Source organism: Pseudorasbora parva, chromosome 19 (assembly GCF_024679245.1).
Source record: "Pseudorasbora parva isolate DD20220531a chromosome 19, ASM2467924v1, whole genome shotgun sequence".
NCBI lineage: Eukaryota > Metazoa > Chordata > Actinopteri > Cypriniformes > Gobionidae > Pseudorasbora > Pseudorasbora parva.
In genome coordinates, this window is record NC_090190.1 from 25661715 (window position 1) to 25683173 (window position 21459).

Below are 21459 nucleotides of genomic sequence, written 5' to 3' on the forward strand. Positions count from 1 at the left end.
GTCAATGAAACATAATGGTAGTAGTATACACCTTCGACTCACTATCACAGCTCTTTACGACACACAGAACCATATGGTTAATTGCACAGTAAATCCACTACATAATTTGCCGGCTGCAACGACACAAACTTGGTGCCAGTCGTATTGGAAGTTGCCTATCTGAGGACTACTTTTCAGGCGCTGCGTAATATCATCGCGCCGCTGAACCCATGCTGCGACCGCAAAGTTCCATAATTCTTATGCAGGAATGAAAAAAATAGGTCCTATCTAAATCGATATAAAAATCTAATCTTTTAATTTTCCGTTGGTCTTAGTACACGGTGTAACTACAGATTAGTCAAGTTTTAATTAGGAAAAATATTATCTTTGAAAAAATAAAGTCTTTGGTCATTTTTGAGAGCGATGCTAATGGTTTGATGTATGATTCAATGATGTATGCTAAGCTATGCTAAAAGTGCTACCGCCGGATACAGAGATCGGCTGAATGGATTCAAAAACAGTAAAACTCAACTGTTTAACTCTAAGGGACATGGAAAATGAGCCTATTTTCTAAAAAAGTGGAGTGTTCCTTTAAGACCCAGTGCGAAAACTGATAAATAATACCTGTAAAATTTTAAAGCTCAAAGTTCAATGCCAAGCAAGTTATTTTATTTAACAGAAGTTCCCTTTCAAAGACTACAGCGAACAGCCGGTGTGGACTACATCCCTGCACTTCCTGCTGTAATGACGTCACTAGAAAAGTTTGTTGACTAACCCTCCGCCCACAAGAATATGCAAAAAAAGGAGCGTGTGCATCTCCTCGTTATGGTAGGCGTGACCTTTCCGGACAACGTGCGCTAAGCTGCTGTCGAATCACAACATGGGAACCGCTGGTACAATCAGAACTCGTTACGTATTTCTGATGCAGGGACTTCATAGAACAAGGAAATCATCAGGCCGTTTTTAGGACAGAAAACAGCGGTATATAGATAAGTAGATTGTGTGAAAAATACTGTGTATTTTTACAGGCGAAACATGAACTCGTTATATTGGACACTGTAAACACAATCAAAGCTTCAGAAACGGATGAAAAACGGGACCTTTAAATTATATTAACATCTGCTATATAACATTTATATCATAAACATCTAATTAATTACAGCTCAGTGAAAATTAATTATTAGGCTTATCTCTGCGAAACGTATAAGTTAAAAGCAGAGACGAAAACAGCGCTCTGTTATCAGCATTTCATAGACCAACACAAACATTATTAAAGGTGCCCTAGAATAATTAATCTTGCCATAGTGAAATAATAAGAGTTCAGTACATGGACATCACATATTGTGAGTCTCAAACACCATTGCCTGCTACTTCTTATCTAAATTTCGTGAATCAAAAACACCACAGAAAAATAAGTGCTTCTCAACATAAGGCCAACGCCCCCAACATTTGCATCTGTCCAAACATGTGCATTGTCAGACAGAACTGATGGAGCCGAATTATCAGGACTGCAGGTAAACAAGACACTCGAAGATAGCAAAAACGGCAGCTCTCATGACATGTCATGTTTAGGCTGTGCAGGGGACGTAAGGACTTTTCATATGGCAACAGTCATGGTTGAGGTTTATTATAATTGGATACCACAACAAAAAAAAAATTTGTTCGGCCCATTTCAAGCAAGCTTCGCTCAGCATCTTAAACTGAAGAAAGGGGCAACATTATTCCTGCAAGCAGTAAGTAGTGATTTATCCACTTATTGACTAGCTGTTTAAACAATTTCTGATTAAATTGAAAGATTCTTAGAGAGGCCGCAAGATGCTAGTACAGTAACAACATGAAACTCCAAGTACCATACAAAATGAAATAGTTATAGGTTAATAAAAGAAATAAAATGAAATAAAAGGTTAATATTATTTTTTATTACAAAATACAACCGTAGATACGTTGCTTACAGATCGTTCACTCGATCCTTCTAGCAAACGTCACCTTTTCCACCATATAAGTTAAAACGATTTTAGTTTGTAAAAATATAAGCTGTATATTTATATTTTTGAGAACTGAAGTAGGCCTATGATGTTTTTGCATGCTTGTATTTCAGAGAACATCACAGTCACTGCGTAGCCTACATTGTGACTCACGTTATATAAACATGCAATATTGTTGATGAAAAAAAGACAAGTCTAAAATGTAGACTGAATTACAATTTAAGCAGAATATCTCAAATGGAGATTGCTGAAATGCAGCTTGCTTGTTTATTGGTGTTTTCAGATCATCTATGCTTGAGAGCTTGCGTGCATATGGTTGCCAGATTGGACATGTTTAGGTAAAACACCGGATAGTATACGTGTTCTTTTCACAGAAAAGCTCTGTTTGAGAGATTTAAATTACCGAAATCTAGCAACCACAAGCACGCGAGCTCTTTCTCACGTGCAGATGATCTGAAAACACCAATAAACAAGTAGGTTGCATTTAAGCCTACTCCATTTGAGATGTCCTGCTTAAAGTGTCATTCAGTCGGTCTGTGTTATGTCAGGACTCATCAGCTGCTTCGCTGAACAACTGAAATAAGCAGAGCATTACATCCTAGGGACAATTTATAGGGTTGTAAATTGACCTGTAAAACTGTATCTGTAATCTGGACAACTTCTGCCCCTAAATAAGCCACATACCCTCTATGTTGATATCAGAGAACAATTTAACAACTCATTCTAGGGCACCTTTAATAATTTTGATATCGTACTAGATGAGATTGACTCTGTAAGAAAAATAAACAAACCCGCGAACACATCATAGCTTTTACAATGTTTACATATTCCAGAGAATATTCACTCTTTAGTCTATTAAGCACGTAAACCTTTTAAAACTGTAGTTTAAAATGAATGCTTATATTTATGCGTATAGTTATGGGGAGTTGATAGACTCAACTCTCATTTATTTATGTTCTCCGTTTGAAAACATTAGACTTTGTAAATGTATTTTGCCAGTTGTTAATATGGCTGTATTTATAGATAAAAAGGTGAGACAGCATTAACGTTATAAATACTTGTACTTAATTGCACTGTACTTAATTGCAATTTAACTTGCACTGTATTTTTTTTTTTAAAATGCACTCTCAGACTATTTATTGATGTAAACGTATTTTGTTCTGTATGTAAGGGAGTGAAATTGCAAAAAATGTTTAAAAAACTCTATAAAATAAATAAATAACACAAATATTGGTTCTATATATTGGTTATCGGTAGCCTGACAAGCCAGACCAACACATTAAGATGCTTGGTCTGGAAACTCACTATTGACAGGGCTCAATCCGAGGGGCGGGATAAGCGGTTGTCTTTCAAACTCCCTCTGCACGGCATGCACGCAATTGGATAGTGCTACAACCAAGCAGAGCTAGTTGAAATATTAAATGTTTGCTGTATCCGGTCGGCAACTCACAAGACAGCAAAACACATCTTCCCTTCTTAAGAATGACTTCAGTGCTGTTTTCTTTGTTCTTTTCTCAGAGAAAAGCTTTGCTAATTCGAAAGACCGCCATTTGCCAGTTTACCGACTCTATACAGGATGTGATTGCCCCGACCAGAGTTTGGCGTTTACAGCTCAGAAGTGAATTGAGAGTTGCTAGACGACACTCACGGGTAGATTAGATTTGCTGCCGCTAGGGTGTGTCTAGATTTCTAGGCTAGGTTATCAGCCATTCCCGTATGTTTTCAACCCGCACATGGGGGATGGGATGTCGCACTCACAGCTCAGTTTGCAGCTGCAGGCATTCATATAAACGGAACTATGCGGAGCAAAGTAAGTGTTTCAACTTCTCAAATTCATTCCTATAAAAGTTAAGCTTCCAAATGCATGAACTGAAAATGTACCAGACTGAATACGCACTGTGAATGTATGCCGCGAGCGCGGTCACGATTACCTCAGCTCTCATCATGAGAGCTCATTCAGCTCATTCACGACGGTGAATGTATTGTGACTCCTGCAGCATTAGTGCTGTGACATTCGCTCGGCGACTCATTATATTGAACAGACACGTTCTGTATTTAACTGTACTGTCTGTACTGAACTGATTTTATGAAAAGGAACGCAATGGGAAAGTGATCCAGTCACAGTAAACCTTTAGCGTTGGCTTTGGAAGTGGCCTCACAGGGTAGAAAACCATTCTGGGAATTGTTGTCTTTCATTCCCATGAGACAAAAATACATTTTCTGTCTTTTCTCAGTTTGAAGGCACCTAAATTCAAAAATAATTTCACATTTCTACTACATTAATTATGAAGTTTAAATACAGATTAATCTTCCCAGGGCTGAAGTACCCCTTTAACAAAAGTCCTCCTGGAGTTTATATTGGATCGTCTTCAAATTTGGTGAGTGTTATCATAAGGCCTTTGCGGCGCTAAATTGCAAAAATCTATTCTAGAATTTTCATTGAACGCCTTGTCCCTGGCGGCCTGACAAATTTGGATGTTTGGCCACAGAACAGGAAGTTCCTTGAACTCAGGTATGCAATGTCCAATTTGCCCCAAACATTGATAAGAGTTCTGTTCTCAACACATGTCCATGCCCACATTCAGTAACAGTCATAGTGAAAAAAATAGAAGAAAAAAACCTCAAATGAAAACATATTAACACTGAATCGTTTCCTATCACATATAAACAATGCTATGTGCCTTTCACCATGTAGAAATTAGTAAATGTGTGTTAACAACGGACCGATTTCAACCACCGCTTCAGCAGTGTAGGGGGCGTGCTTTAGATTCTAGAGAGCACTTGATTGGACAGAAGATTTGATGAGAAAGTGAAGTCTGCGATGTCATCAAAATCTGAGATTAGTTTTAACGGAAGTGGGAGACTGTAAATTTTGAACACTTATATCTCCTAAATGAAAATTTTGTCAAAGTTTTGGAACATACCAGCTTATTCATAACTTTAAGGCTAACAGAGTCATACTAAAAGCTAAAAAACTTACATTTTGATTTCAGTGGAACTTTAAGTGTGTCAAAAAGTTTTAAACGGGCTAGCAGCATGCTATAAACATAAACATGTTAGCAACACTTAGCTAAGAGCTAAAGTATGCTATTAATGCAATGAAATAGGAAGTTGCTGTAATAATAATAATAGATTTATTTATAACATACTTTTCATCCCAAAGAATATCAAAATGCAACAATGGAAAAGGAAAAATAACAAAAAATGATTAAAAAGTAAAAATATTGAATAATACAAACTAGGTGACATCAAACAGTTGAAGATTCAATGCATCATATGCTGAGCCGGAGTCGACCACCGATCTCACAGTCTAAACTTTGTGGGTGTTGTGAAACGAGGATCATACCATTGCGGCAATATGGGGGTGCTCAATATTTTAACAACGTGGCAGTGCTGAACTTTGTGTCCTGTGTGCGACACCTTTAAGGGCGCTGAGCTTCGCACTGCAGAGCGAAGCTGAGTGCGACGCCGCACCTTTAAAATTCGGACACATTCAATGAGTGTACACACACTGGTGGTGGCATTCTGTGCCTATCGGTGTTGCATTAATATGACCATATTCTCTGGCTTAGAAAGCATCACCTTAATGGTTCCATGGCAACGGAACCGGGACCCAACCCTACTAGGCAGGTATTTTTTTTAGGTTTATTTATCAAAATGTTCTTTTATATATTTGTGTGATGTTCTGTATTTTGATCGTGGCTTTAACATGTTATGAGAAAACGGTTTATGAATGTTTATCCACCACATTACTACCTTTTATTTAAACCTAAATAAGAAAGCCATTGTCAGTTCGTCTGTCAGTTCAGGCAGTCTTGGTCGCTTAATTAAAGTTGTTGCTGTGTGCAGTGTGTAAAGGAAAATAAAGATAAGTTTTATCCTCCTGCTGACTGTCGTTCCCCTCCCAACCCATTCACACACACACACACAGATGATTTGACTATCGGTCGACCATAGAAAGATTCAACAATTCTGATTCGAATGTGCAAATCCTTAGTCGGGGACACCCATAATACAAACAATCAACACAAAAGTTTTTCTGAACAGAAAACATAGCTGATGGTGGAAGTCTCTGTAAACTAGGGGTGTCCATGGTTAACCGATTGACCGATTAACCGTTAAAAATTGCCTAACCGAGTGAAACATTTTACTCGGTTAAGTGGCGTCAATGACGTGCTTTGAATTTAGTTGTAATATATGTTTGCACCCCTAGAGACCGCAAGAGCGCTGCCAGACATTTGTAATATCCACAAGAAGAAGTCATGACCAGCTTTCTAAGCGGGCAAAGAAAGCGTGGGAGCACTTTAAAAATGAGAGTGACGGGGCAAAATGCAAGTATTGCAATGCAGTGCTTACCGCATTTTTCAGGCTATAAGTTGCTCCGGAGTATGAGTCGCATCAGTCAAAATATGCGTCATGAAGAGGAAAATAACATGCGTCGCACTGGACTATAAGTCGCATTAGGGCAGAAGCAGAGCGCGAGCCGCGTGCGCTGTGCATAACGGAGCAGAAGAAAGAAAGTTTTAAGTGAGAAACTTGTGAATGACTAGAGAAAAGCAGACGTTACTTTAACTGTAATGAAGAAAACAAAAAAGCTAATCGCGGACTGAAAGCAAGATGGCCAGAGCTGAAGGGACGAGTCCACAGATGCTTGAACTCTCTGCCGGGAGAGGCTCAGCAGCCGCGCGAGTCAAACGCTGTCTGTGTGAATCATTCTCGGCTGCATATTTTACTAATGCCCTAATCATGCAGGCCACTTGCATTGCTCGTGAACTGGAGCGCATCTCATCCTAATTTAAAGAAACTCAGCGTACGCCTCGCAGACATGAAATAGATCTTAAGAAACTTGAAATGTCTTTTAACAATTTAAAACGAAAAGAAATAGGCTACTCTCTGATTATGTAGTCCATGATGTGCATTTCTCTCTATAGGCGCGTTCACTACGGAGATGGTGGTCGTCAAATTAATAAGCTAAAAATAACCCTGACGCACACTATGGTTAACCGAGTATTAACCGCTAAGGGCCTCGGTTAACGGTTAATGAAAAACTTGAAAACGTGCAGCCCTACTGTAAACTCCACAGTACACTGGGGCCCACTCCATGTTTCACATTTCTCCCAGCGCTAAAGGATCTATTGCTACATATTCCCAATTCGGCAGTGTCCTGATGATGTCGCTGAGGCACAACGCGCAGCAGAAGACCAGATGGAGGGGATCGCTGCAGCACCATGCAGGAGGCAAACAAAGTTTTACGGGCACTTCTGTGGACACACCATTCGATGGCCGCAATGCAAGACGGAACAGCGATGCAGCCAAGACTCAGCAGCCAAGAAGCGGAACATCTCCACACCATACCGGACGCTGATGGTGCTAGCCCAGTGCAAACTCCGCCAAACAACCAGCAATCTCAGACACCATGCAGTTCAAGCCCGAGGTAGACCACCAGTGAGCAACAGACACCCAGAAGAGAGAGCAGCCGCAGCGAGCAACATCAAATGTCCTTCAAACCAGAAGCAACCGCAACAATTCAAACAAAAGCAGAGGAGCGGTGAAAAATGGCGAACAACGTCCTCTCACTGGCTGCCAGCTTTTAGCAACAGTCCCAATTGTAGCTCTGACTGTTTAACTAGTCACGATCATAATAAAATAAAATAAAATCTAAATCTTACAGTAGTTAAATTGATTTTGGGTGAAGAAGCGGCGAACAGACAAAGCCAGCATCCTCTTCCCCTCATTGCTAGGCTGTAACTCATGTATGCAATGCCCAATCGGTTGCAAACTTCAGACGTTTGAGAAAAGTACTGTCCTGAACAAATTTCCATGCCCTTATTTAGTTAGTCATAGTGCCACCAGCTGGAAACAGGAAGTGGCGTGTAACATATTAAAAATAGCAAGTTTTAAACCAGCAATAAACATGCTAAAAAATGACAGCATAGGCAATAACAATGTTATATTGTAGTGTCTTCAAATTCAGTTTACACATCAATGCTTTCCTATTAATCATACTACAACACTTAGTTTGACAAAATGTCTTTTTGCACAATATTTATGATTATATTTAAATAAAATCAATGCACTGTCGGTAAGCAACAATCATACAAAAGCTATTGCAACTACTGTATTTTAGCTGGGTACCAACATGTGTAAAAAATAGGCCTACTTGGCTGCTATTACTTTTATTATTTGTATGTGCTATTACTTGCCAAACTGAGCATTCTGTAATGTGTGAACTGAATTTTTCAGGTGAAGTTAGCTGAATATTTTTCATAATAAAAAAATGCTAACAATTATGCAAAAGCAAATTTTATCAAACTAAGTATTGTATGACAAGTAGGCAAGTTTTATGCACACTACATTTGGAGACACTACATTGTGTAACACTGTAAACAAGTTAATGACTGTTTTTGTAGTAACACTTTTTGGGTTTTGCACTTTGCTGACGGTCCCTTCGTAGGCTACTTCTCTCATAAGGTTCATTTTGAGAAAAATTAGGCAGTAGCTCATTGTCTACGTTCAAGAGGTGTCATTAGTGTTTTAACAATGTTTAGAACATGAGCTTTTGTTTCAGGAAGTTTGAAACTGTGAATATATTGGCAATTTTACTGAACTCATTGATAAGCACTGATCTATCTATCTATCTATCTATCTATCTATCTATCTATCTATCTATCTATCTATCTATCTATCTATCTATCTATCTATCTATCTATCTATCTATCTATCTATCTATCTATCTATCTATCTATCTATCTATCTATCTATCTATCTATCTATCTATCTATCTATCTATCATCATCATAATCATCATCCATCCATCCTACATTTTTACCAACACCACATCCCATTGGGGGCAGGGGCTTTGTACAAACGAGCTCTTCTGATTAGTCGAAATTTTCTGCTCTCTGCACAGGGCCTGTCACTGCCTCACAGATGAACAAATCACATTTGCTCCACATTTCACGGTGTATATGGTGCAAAAGTGAGAACGCGCGGAACTTGTCATTTGAAGGCGGAAAAACTGCGTGAGACTCGTAGCAGCAGATTCAAGCAGTTAAAGTGATCGAACTTGTGATTGTGTTAGAAAAATATCCAAGAGAAGTAATGGATTTGTGACCAAATATTCTACAAGTGTTCAAATCTCATTGCATGGATTCAAGGTCCCATGGCATGACATTTTTATTTTATGATGTTTTCAACATTAATACTAGCCTGACGTGGTCATACTCAATTCTAGTCAGAATATGAGTCTGAAACTGCTCCATTGGGCTGTAATTATGGGGCGTTTCAACCGAACCAGGAAAGACATCAACTGGATAGACCAGTTGACTACATAGACTACAACCAATCAGAGCAACGCATTGCCAAATGTCAACATAGTTCAACTGCACTGTGTTGCCAAGTCCGCTTTTTTCCCCCGCGGGTTGTTTTCTATATCCGTGGGTTGAAGCGACTATTATGTGATATATAGACCCATGAGTGCGAATTTAAGGATTCGAAAAAATATAATCCTTTGATGACGTGATTACGTTACTGTTGATCATCTGTCGTCGTCTAAGCCCGCCCTGATGATTTCATTGGTCCGAATAGTTTCTGTTCGGGGATAATTACTCCTCTATGGAGCAAGGCCAGACCGAACTGCCCGACCTAAAAAATTTGTGGGCGGGGACAAGTTTGGCTGGCATCCAGGCTACACTAATACAAGTTGCACAAGCCTGAATATTGTTCCCAAGTGGATAGAAATTTTGATTGGTGTAAACCGAGTTCTGGCTGTCTTTCTCTGCCTTTGAGAAAATGAGAGCTCAGACGAGCTGATCTTGAAGTCATAACAGGAAAGGTTTCCTCCCCTTCATCTGCTTTGCCCACCCAGAGAATTAGTAGAGAATGGATTCAGTTTATCAGTCGCAGTTTATCAGTCACGATGTCAGCAGCACAGGCTTTACCATAAGGATTTGACAGCACCGCCACAAACAGTGAGTAACAGTGTTCATTAATGCCTTAATGAATGTTAATGCCTTAGTGTTCATTAATCAGGGAATTCTGATGTGTAGCTAATCATTCAAGTTCACACAGACTTTCTTTCTAAATCGTGTAATACTGTCAGTCCCGCCACTGGCCGTTTTGATGCATCAGTGAATCAAGCCAGTAACCAAAACGATCAACTTCACATCGTTTCTGTTAGTAGCATGAAATAAATGTGTTATTTAAAGGTGCCCTAGAATAAAAAATGCCATAGTGAAATAATAAGAGTTCAGTACATGGACATCACTTACTGTTATCAAACTTCAGTGTAGCTTTAAGCCTCGTTTATACACGACACGTCCACTCGAGCGCGAGGGTGCATGCGGCAAAAATGACGTCGACGCGGAGTGTGCGAGACCCCATTTCACTTGGCATTGTGCACGTCAAAATTCGTAACTTTGCGTGTGGCTCCGCAACCGAAGCGCCACGAGTTCCAGACGAATCTGCTGGCCGAGAATGACGAGGGACGAGGAAAACAAAAAAGCATGCAAAAGGCAATTATTGCGGCCAGAAAAATTATCGAGCTCATTTTTTTATCGTGCGATTAATTGATTTATTGACTATCATGACAGGCCTACGAACGTTACACATACGAACGTTGCGCATTGCAAGACATGCAACATTAAAATCACGGACGGACAGCAAGACGATCGACAACCTCCAATATCATCGGCCATTTGAAGTGCCTGTCTGCCCGAAAAGGTTAGTTGGTAGTTAGCTAATGTATAGCTAATGTAACCACTAGCCATTAACCCTCATATTTGATTTAGTGTGTGTAGCCCCTTTCACTGCGATTCTGGCAAATACACGGATAATGCGACCCGGCATTTGTTCCCGGGCCGCTAGATTTGGTCCATTCACACTGCCAGCGAAATACCGTAATATGTGTGCTTTCACACAACCCGTAACCGTGCGTTCACACCGCCGCCGGCGAGAGTGTCAAAATTCGCTCTTGCCGCCCTGACAACGACGCTGTAGAAAGCTCCGTGGACGTGCTGCCGCTCTGACGTAGATCGAATGTTTTTTCTTTTTTTAAACTGTATTTAAAGAGGCCGCAAATCAAACAAGCATGTTGATGGATATACTGACCACAAGTAGGGTATAAATTAACTTCATGAAATCGTTTAAATGTGAAAGTAAGAATTAATTGCACACCCGCTGAACAACGAGCGTTCTAGCGCCTATAAAATAGTGTTGCGCGACTTCTTAACAAATTACACATCACTATGAATGATCTTGTCATAAATGATAGGGAAACCCGCACAGCAATGATCAACCTCTCCTACAAATTGCTTGGGAACTAATGTGGTCGGAACCAAAGTTTACACGCCTGCGTTCTCTGGATTTCTCTCAAGCGGAGCACTTCTACATTCTGACTGGTTGCCGCCTGTTGCCGCCGAACCGCGTCATAGCTCATTACCATAAAGTTGAGCTGATTTCAACTCTCCTCGACGCCCAAATCGTCCAAGACGCGCCGCGCCGCTCTCGCCGGAGCTCGCCGCCCGGCTCCCATTGAAAATGAATGACTTCCGGCCAGCTTGACGCTCTCGCCGCCGGCGGTGTGAACGCACAGTAACGGTCCCGGATCGAGTTTACATGTGACATCCTGATGTGACGTATAATGGCAAGCGATTTTAGCTTCAGCGCGGATAGTAAGGAAACCGTGGTCTCGACTTGTGTCCAGTTTGCGCACATTTCTGCTTGTTTAATTTTAGTTTCTTTTGTATACGAACACTCTCTGCGTTTAAAACACCGACTAGCTCTTCTGGCACATGAAGGGTTGTATTATTGAAAAAACAAGCTCTAGGAGTCACACGATTACTACATACACGTTGCGGCATTATTTTTGGCTTTTGTTCACACAGCGCTCGTCCCGGGTCGAATCCCGCAATGTTACTAGGTCCCCGACCTGGTTTCAATTCTGGGACGTGGTTGCTTTCACACAGAAGGCGACCCAGGAATAGAGAGCACTTAGCCAAGTGAGAGAGTGAGAGAGAGAGAGTGAGAGAGAGAGAGTGAGAGAGAGTGAGAGAGAGAGAGAGAGAGAGAGAGAGAGAGAGAGAGAGAGAGAGAGAGAGAGAGAGAGAGAGAGAGAGAGAGAGAGAGAGAGAGAGAGAGAGAGAGAGAGAGAGAGAGAGAGAGAGAGAGAGAGAGAGAGAGAGAGAGAGAGAGAGAGAGAGAGAGAGAGAGAGAGAGAGAGAGAGAGAGAGAGAGAGAGAGAGAGAGAGGGGGATTTAGGGCCTGAGCACTGATTGTGTGAGGACCCTATTGTAATGACGCAGCCTATTATTACTCTTCTCCCAAATTAATTGCATTTTTTAGGGCCTAAACCTGCTAAAAAAAACTCACGAAACTTTGCACACGTCAGAAATGGTGAAAATTGACATCTGTTATGGGTTTCAGAATTAGGCGTGGCAAAATGGCATCCACATATGAAATTCGTAGACACGTGTAACAGCCCAATACCTACAAAAAAGGCCCTAGGTGCAGAATCTAAAAACCCAACAGGAAGTGAGATATTTCTAGTTTTCACTGCAAAATGTATGCAGTTTTTGCCATTTTTCAGACGAACTCCTTCTAGAGATTTAACCAAAACAACATATTTCCACAGTCTGATCTAAAGGCCTTTGTGACATTAAATGTGAAGATCTTGTTTTTTCCCTCAAGGGCGTGTCCGTGGCAGCCTCACAAAGTTTGATGTTTCGCCATAAAACAGGTAGTTGTTGTAACTCAGTTGTTGGACATACAATGCTCGACCTGCCCCAAACATCACGCGTTTGATAAGAGTCCAGGCCTGAAGACATCTAGAAATGTAGAATTAGGCATGGCAAAATGGCTTGATAGCGCCACCTACAAATTTTTTTTTACGAAGTGCTCCTCCTGCTTCATTTCACATACAGGTATGAAATTCGGTACACATATGTAAAAGCCAAATATCAACAAAAAAAGTCTGCTGGTACAAAATCTGAAAACCAACAGGAAGTGAGATCATTTGGATTTCCTTTGCAAAATTGTTGCACATTTTTCCATTTCCAGACGTTGTACTTTAACAAACACCTCTTAGAGATTTAATCATATCAAAATCATATATGCACAGTCTAATTTATAGGCTTCCGCAATGTTAAATTGTGAAGATCCTAAATTTTCCCCGAAGGGGGTGTCTGTGGGGGCCAGACAAATTTCTATTTGAAATCGCCATGAAACGAAGTTGTTGTAATTTGGATATAGAATGTGTGATCTGCCCCAAACCTCACACCTTTTATTAGAGTCCTGGCCTCAATAAATCTACATGCCAATATTCAGATACAGTCATAGCACCACCTGTGGGAAACAAGAAAGGCCCCGTTTTCACTGTGATGAGTATCCTCATTTAGATGTAACTTTGGTCTAATCTTAAGGACTTGGTGATGTTAAATTGTGAAAATCTGTCCGTGGTAGCCTGTCAAAGACAGATGTTTTGACCATGACACAGGAAGCTGTTTTAAGTCAGGCAATACAATGTCCGATCTGCCCCAAACTTCACATTTGATAAAAGTCCTGGCCTGGCATCTACATGCCAATATTCAGTTAGTCATAGTGCCACCTGCTGGCAACAGGAAGTGGCATGCTTTACACTGTAATTTACTCTAAAAAAACTATATCAAAATAATTAAATATCCCATCTAGTACCAAACATGCTATAAATACATTCAATCATACAACACTTGGCTAAGTGCTAATGTATGTGATTATTGCCAAGAAACAGGAAGCTGTTGTAACTCAGACATTCAATATCTGATCTGCCCTAAACTTAACATTTTATAATACTCCTGACCTGAAGACATCTACACAGCAATAATCAAGTATAGTCAAATGGCCACCTGCTGGCAGAAGGAAGTGTGGCACATCAAAATTACTTTGCTGTATTTCTCCTATATTTACTGGCTTAAATGCATCTTGCTCACTATTAACTTTTTTTTCCTGAGGCTGCGGGGTGGCGGTGGCCTCGGGTGTGAGGGCCCTTTCATCGCTGCTTGCAGCTTTAACTATTGTTTGAATTTCATAATAAAATTGATAGAATTTGAACGCAGAGACTATTTTATATCAAAAGAAACCTGCTCTGTCTTGTCGCTGTCGGTGTCCTCTTTGCTTTGCAATTTTTCACTGCATGAGAAAATGGATTTGTGGTGTGAGAGCGTGAGAACCGTGTCAATCTTGCGAGTTTCAAGCTAAATGTGTGTTGAATGAGTTGGCAGCCATTATGTATGGCTTTGATTTTCTAGCAGCTTTAGAGTTGAACATGATTTTATAAAATATAAAACATTTATAAAAAATTATAAAATAAAAACCTCTATAGCCTTTTTACTTCAGCAATAATCTGCCATGTGTCTTATTTAAAATTAGACCAAATTTAATGGGTTAATTCACAATGGAAGACATTTAAAATCATGTTTATAACCGAGCAGAACACGGTAGCTATTGACTACCATAATGGTGGGGGGGGGATACTATGGTAGTCAATGGCTAACGAGATCTGCTTGGTTAAAAACATTCTTCCTAATGTCTTCCTTTGTGTTCAGCAAAAGAAGAAAAAAACATACAGGTTTGGAAAAACTTGAGTGTGAGTAAATGATGGCTAAACTATCCATTTAAAGGGGTACTTCAGTGCTGGGAAGAGGAATCTGTATTTAAACTGGGCCTTTAAAGTAGTAGAAATGTGAAATTATTTTTGAATTTGGTGCTTTCTAGACTGAGAAAAGACAGAAAATGTATTTTTGTCTCATGGGGATGAAAGACAACAATTCCCAGATGCTTCCCTGCCCTACGAGGTCACTCCCAAAGCCACTGCTACTGATTCACTGGTTCACTTTCCCACCGTGTTCATTTTCATAAAATCAGTTCAGTTAGAGAAAAGACACTACAATTAAAAACTGAACGTGTCTGTTCAGTATAATGTGATTTAGCCGCTGACGGAGTGTCACAGCACAAACGCAGCAGGAGTCAGATTACATTCATGGTGATGAATGAGCTGAATGAGCTCTCGTCATGAGAGCTGAGGTAAACGGTGTCCCTTTGCTGGCTGTAGTCTTTAGCCTCTGGCCACAAATTTCTCAGATGACGTAAATTGACGATATTTGCATCATCAGAGGAATTTTTCTAGAAATAAAATGCATAAATACTCTTGTCTCAGGGGGATATGAGGGGTGGGAGCACAATCATTCGAATATACTCCAGGGTTTCTACTGATACAAAGCCATATGCTAATCTCTGAAGTAACCCTTCAAGTGTGGGCTCCCAAACTTCAAATTCTAATAAGTGTTCTGACACTGACATTTTATCCTCTAAGGACCTTGAAGTATCTATTTAAAATTGACACACAAGAATAAGGAAGCGCACTTTCTGGTGTAACGTAGACTAACCATGTTCCATACACAACGATGTTCCGTACAGATTAAATCTTACAGCCAATCGCTGAATAAATACATCCTTGTCATACATAAACTATATATCTGTGTCTTCTTCATTTCTCCCTCTTTCACACCCAATCAAGGCAGAGACCCCACAGCAGTTTGTTCCACTGAGATTTCAGTAAATTAACTAGGTGCGCCCACTGCGTTTGAAATTGGACGGTGGGCAAGTTGCACTTCACTGCACCTTGTGTGGGGCGATAACTAGAGCAGCGAAAATTTACATTTTTATTTAATTTATGCTTCTCACAGTATTACAGTCTTTTTAAACTGAATATTATGTTATCACAAATTATTAAATATATGACCTTTTGTTGAATAAATGCTTTGAAATAGGAATCTTAATTCTTATTCTTAATTCTCAATCTTAACTCACATGTCATAATCAATATCACGACACAATCATGCCTAACTTGCATGGTCTGCTTATTGAACCTGCAAAATTAACTTACATTTTAACCAAATAAGGTATTTACATATAAGGTACAGGGAGTGCAGAATTATTAGACAAATTAGTATTTTGACCACATCATCCTCGTTATGCATGTTGTCTTACTCCAAGCTGTATAGGCTGGAAAGCCTACTACCAATTAAGCATATTAGGTGATGTGCATCTCTGTAATGAGAAGGGGTGTGGTCTAATGACATCAACACCCTATATCAGGTGTGCATAATTATTAGGCAACTTCCTTTCCTTTGGCAAAATGGGTCAAAAGAAGGATTGACAGGCTCAGAAAAGTCAAAAATAGTGATATATATTGCAGAGGGATGAAGCAGTCTTAAAATAGCCAAGCTTCTGAAGCGTGATCATCGAACAATCAAGCGTTTCATTCAAAATAGTCAACAGGGTCGCAAGAAGCGTGTGGAAAAACCAAGACCAAAATAACTGCCCGTGAACTGAGAAAAGTCAAACGTGCAGCTGCCAAGATGCCACTTGCCACCAGATTGGCCATATTTCAGAGCTGCAACATCACTGGAGTGCCCAAAAGCACAAGATGTGCAATACTCAGAGAAATGGCCAAGGTAAGAAAGGCAGAAAGTCGACCACCACTGAACAAGACACACAAGCTGAAACGTCAAGACTGGGCCAAGAAATATCTCAAGACTGATTTTTCTAAGGTTTTATGGACTGATGAAATGAGAGTGAGTCTTGATGGGCCAGATGGATGGGCCCGTGGCTGGATTGGTAAAGGGCAGAGAGCTCCAGTCCGACTCAGACGCCAGCAAGGAGGAGGTGGAGTACTGGTTTGGGCTGGTATCATCAAAGATGAGCTTGTGGGGCCTTTTCGGGTTGAGGATGGAGTCAAGCTCAACTCCCAGTCCTACTGCCAGTTTCTGGAACACACCTTCTTCAAGCAGTGGTACAGGAAGAAGTCTGCATCCTTCAAGAAAAACTAATTTTCATGCAGAACAATGCTCCAGAACAATGCTCCAAGTACTCCACTGCGTGGCTGGCTAGAAAGGGTATAAAAGAAGAAAATCTAATGATATGGCCTCCTTGTTCACCTGATCTGAACCCCATTGAGAACCTGTGGTCCATCATCAAATGTGCGATTTACAAGGAGGGAAATCAGTACACTTCTCTGAACAGTGTCTGGGAGGCTGTGGTTGCTGCTGCACGCAATATTGATGGTGAACAGATCAAAACACTGACAGAATCCATGGATGGCAGGCTTTTGAGTGTCCTTGCAAAGAAAGGTGGCTATATTGGTCACTGATTTGTTTTTGTTTGGTTTTTGAATGTCAGAAATGTATATTTGTGAATGTTGACATGTTATATTGGTTTCACTGGTAAAAATAAATAATTGAAATGGGTATAAATTTGTTTTTTGTTAAGTTGCCTAATAATTATGCACAGTAATAGTCACCTGCACACACAGATATCCCCCTAAAATAGCTAAAACTAAAACTTCCAAAAATATACAGCTTTGATATTAATGAGTTTTTTGTGTTCATTGAGAACATGGTTGTTGTTCAATAATAAAATGAATTCTCAAAAATACAACTTGCCTAATAATTCTGCACTCCCTGTATATGTTTTCTAAAGTTAAAATAAACAAAAAGCTCACAATTGATCAGAAAAATGTCAATTTTTGTAGTTGAAATCAAGCAATGCACTCAGTATGGAACATCATTATCAGCCTGTACGGAACACCTTTAATGCTGATCATAATCCGTACACCTGCAGAGGATGTTTCCCCACTTTTCTCAAATATGGTCCAAAAGACATCAATCAAAGTGTAGACTGTCCAATGGGTATTCACCCAGGGAATGATCATACAAACATGCTGTTCTGGCTCTAAGCAACGGAGGAGTGGTTGTGGGCGCGCAGTGTATGGCTAGAAGTGTACGTAACATGGTTAGTCTACGTTACATGTAAACATACAATATGGTGTAAAAGTGATTCTTGTACATATAAACACCTTTATACTGATGCAGTGTAGACCTTTGGCCAAGAGGATGTACACCAGGTCTCGTGTCAGGTTGTCTTTAATTCCTAGTATTACGTTTACATAGTCAACAGGAACCTCCCACTACAGAAAAAAACAGTTGTAAACTACATTGAGTAAAAAATAAATAAAATTTGTAAAAGTTAAATCACAATGTTAACAATTAGAATTTATACTTTTTTTATAAATGTAAAACTGTTATATGAAAAGCATCTTTGTTTAAAATTGTTATTGCAAATCAGTTCACAAGTTACTTGATTTGAAGTATTTTCCAACCTTATTGTTAACCCTCCAGAAGGGTCGTTCAGCCATCCCATGCAGCTCAATGAGGATTTGTCGGATATGTCGAGCATCCAATGACAGAATAAGCTGCTGTTCAAGCTGGCTGATATTCACACTGGCAGACACTGTTGAAAACAAGACATAAATAGCACACCACAACAAAAGCAAGCACAGCTATTCATATCATACAATTATTGATATATTGTCACAATTAAATGTCTGCCCATCAGGATGTACCAGGTATATCATAGAATGAGGGCAGTGGTTTGGCACTGAGGTTGACTGTGGCTGAGCTCTTCCTCATCTGCTCTATCAGGATCATCATCTCCTCATCTTGAAGAAGTTCATTAAAGAGTTTATGAGATGACACCATGAAGGCCAGAGAAACATCCTCCAACCGGTCACAAACAGTCCTAGAGTGTAAACAAAAAAGAAAATTCAAAATCTCTGGGGGGGAAAGGCTAGCTCAGAGCTCAAATTAACAGAGAGATCTTGGAATATGAATAATTGTTACAGAATGAGACCATTTAAAAATATATTAGTGAAGACTAAAATATGTTTTTAAAACATGAACTCTGGTTAAGGTCACTAATTATTTTTGAATTGGTTTAGATTCTAGCTGTCTTTCGATTTTGATTCTTCTAGATCTTGGTGCTACTTTTGACACTGTAAATCATTGATATAATTATTTATTTAGAAACTGTCTTTGGGGTTTCTGATACTGCACTCGGTGTTGTGCAATCTGGAGCTCCTCAGAGATCAATATTGGGCCCTTTGCTTTTTAACATTTATATTTTTCCTCTTGGTCAGCTTTTGAGATCTCTTGGTCTAAAATGTTGTATATATGCAGACGATACTCAGATCTACATGCATTTAAAACCTAATGAAATTGTGCCTGTTGAGTGTATTTCCAAGATACACGAATGGATGTCTCATACATCAACTACATAATGCTGGGTCGGTTACCTTAACCGTTGACGGTTCAATTATGGAGTCTCAATCAAAATTGAAGAAATTTAAGGCATGCTCAAACTATGCATTTTTAAATCTCGCATTAAAACTCCTTTTTTTGGGTAGCTTTTAACTGAACATTATCAATTTTATATAGTTTTTGATTTTATATTCTTTTGCTCTTTTATTAATTTTTCACTTATGCATGTATTGTGTATTTTGTCTTATCTGTTTCTGTAAAGCGCTTTGAGATGTACATTTAATGGCTCTATATAAAATAAATATTTTATTTTTATTTATTTTTAAATGGCAAAAAACAAAAGTATAATACGGTAATATTTATACTTCAATATCGAGAGAAAAAAAGATTATTATTGTGGTAGAATCCACTTTAAACAAATCCACCCTTAAAAAGCATGTGAACGCAAACAAAATATATACAGAACATTTGAAAATTTAAAAAGCTCTCACTTGATGAAAAGAGCCATTCTCCTCTTTCTCATCTCTGAAAGGTGCTCCTTATCCAATGACCTTGAACACACCTAAAGACATGATAGAGTACTGAGCGTAAAAGATAATTTAATTTAAAAAAAAGACCATGTGAACTAGATCAGTTTAGAGCCACAATGTAGTTAAGAGCAATTAAGAGAATGGAGTGTGCAATATGTATGATTCAGTGATGCAGCAGTGTTTATACCTCCAGCAGAAAGCTGATGGTGTTTTTCCTGGGTTTGAGAAGCAGCTGATGGAAGGACACACAAGGGACACCACCCTCTAGTGCATCTCTTACAGCATTACACACACACAGTTTTTGACATACTTCCTCCAGAGCCCTGTCCCTGTCATATAAACAAACACCCATTAAAGGAATATTTTAGGCTTAAATACAACAAGCTCTAAACTTGTGGCATGTCATTTACCATATGCTGGCTTGTCTCAACAAACAAACAATTTACTGTAAACCAGTTATTATGTATATCTATGGACACTCAGGTAAGTTTTTACACAAATTCTTCAGTAAAAAAAAATATATATATTTGGTATTTGATCTTTTAGATGGGTCTACTTGTCTAAAGGGCTTTACACACTGCGCTTAACCCTGGCATTTGAGAGGGAAAATATCAAGTGGTTTTAATTTAATTATAAATATAAATTAAAAATATAATCAGGAAAAACATGACAGTGCAGTCTGCAATACATAATACAAGGATGCGCAATTGCTAGTGCCTTTATGTAAACAGGTATTGTGCTGCAGTATAATCAAGGACACTGACAAATATGCAAAATGCAAATAAGAATAAGAATATTAACCCAGGGTTTAGAAATGTTGTACGGAGTAAAAATGTCTTGGTTCAAAAGTTTACATATGCTTGATTCTTAATACCGTGTCATTAACCTAGATGATCCACGATAGTTTTTTTGTGACAGTTCACGAGTCCCTAAACATTTGAACAGCTAAACCACCCATGATCAACCAATGAAATAAAATGTGACTTATTATATACTTATATTCTTATATGATATTATTGCGTATAGTGCTGGGACAACGATTAAAATGTTTAAATCGTATGATTTTCTGTGATTAATCATGATTAATCGCAGTATGTGCAAAATTCAATAATGGATACAAAAGTGCTGCTATATGAACAAAAGTGCAATAACATATGGTTTGCAAACACTTTAAACAATTAAGGTGCTTTTTACAGCAGTTAAAAGTTAGTAACAGTTACAATATTTATTTTAAATATCAACTTAAACATTCATTTAATCAAATTAAATATAAAACCAATACTATATGCCACTGCCAGGCCAAATTTTGTTTGGTTTGGTATTAAAAAAACAAACAGGATATGTCTAGAGCCTCAATCATAGCCAAATTTTGTTTGGTTAGATATTAAAAAAACAAACAGGATATGTCTAGATCATAACATTATAACATTATAACATTTTGGTGCACTCTGACAAGAAAATAAAGGTAAAAGATAACATTTGCTTCAAGTAAAAAACAATTTAGACTAAAGCGCTGGGCATTGTCACAAATTTCACAATTTGATTTGATATTGATTAACTTCGGGCCTATCAGGTAGAGTACATAGCAAATTGTATGTACTATACAATTGGGGTTGGTGGTATACATATATTGATTCTGTAGTAATATTGTAACAGTTTTTCTGTTACTAATAGCTTCTCAGTAAAGCAGTGCTAATATTCGCCTGAACATTAGGGGGCGCTCTGGTTGGAAACATGCTAGGGCCTACCTATTTAAGGGATAGGAGAAGGAGAAAGGAGTAGGAAGTTGATCCTCTACCTTCACGGAGATGCTTACCTCATGGCTTTTGCCCTGGT

The 21459-nt window shown here is 39.0% G+C and overlaps 1 protein-coding gene across 3 annotated transcripts in view; it reads right to left on the minus strand.

Moving 5' to 3' along the window:
- The window catches only part of ints8 (integrator complex subunit 8), a 170438-nt gene that overhangs the window by 46496 nt on the left and 102483 nt on the right, over positions 1-21459 (minus strand). For all 3 annotated transcript variants that reach the window (XM_067426379.1, XM_067426378.1, XM_067426381.1), the window contains 5 exons: positions 19811-19952; positions 19585-19655; positions 18400-18575; positions 18157-18287; positions 17854-17964 (listed from right to left, as the gene is read on the minus strand). In XM_067426379.1, the coding sequence (XP_067282480.1) occupies positions 17854-17964; positions 18157-18287; positions 18400-18575; positions 19585-19655; positions 19811-19952 (631 nt within the window). The remainder of the gene's footprint in view (positions 1-17853; positions 17965-18156; positions 18288-18399; positions 18576-19584; positions 19656-19810; positions 19953-21459) is intronic.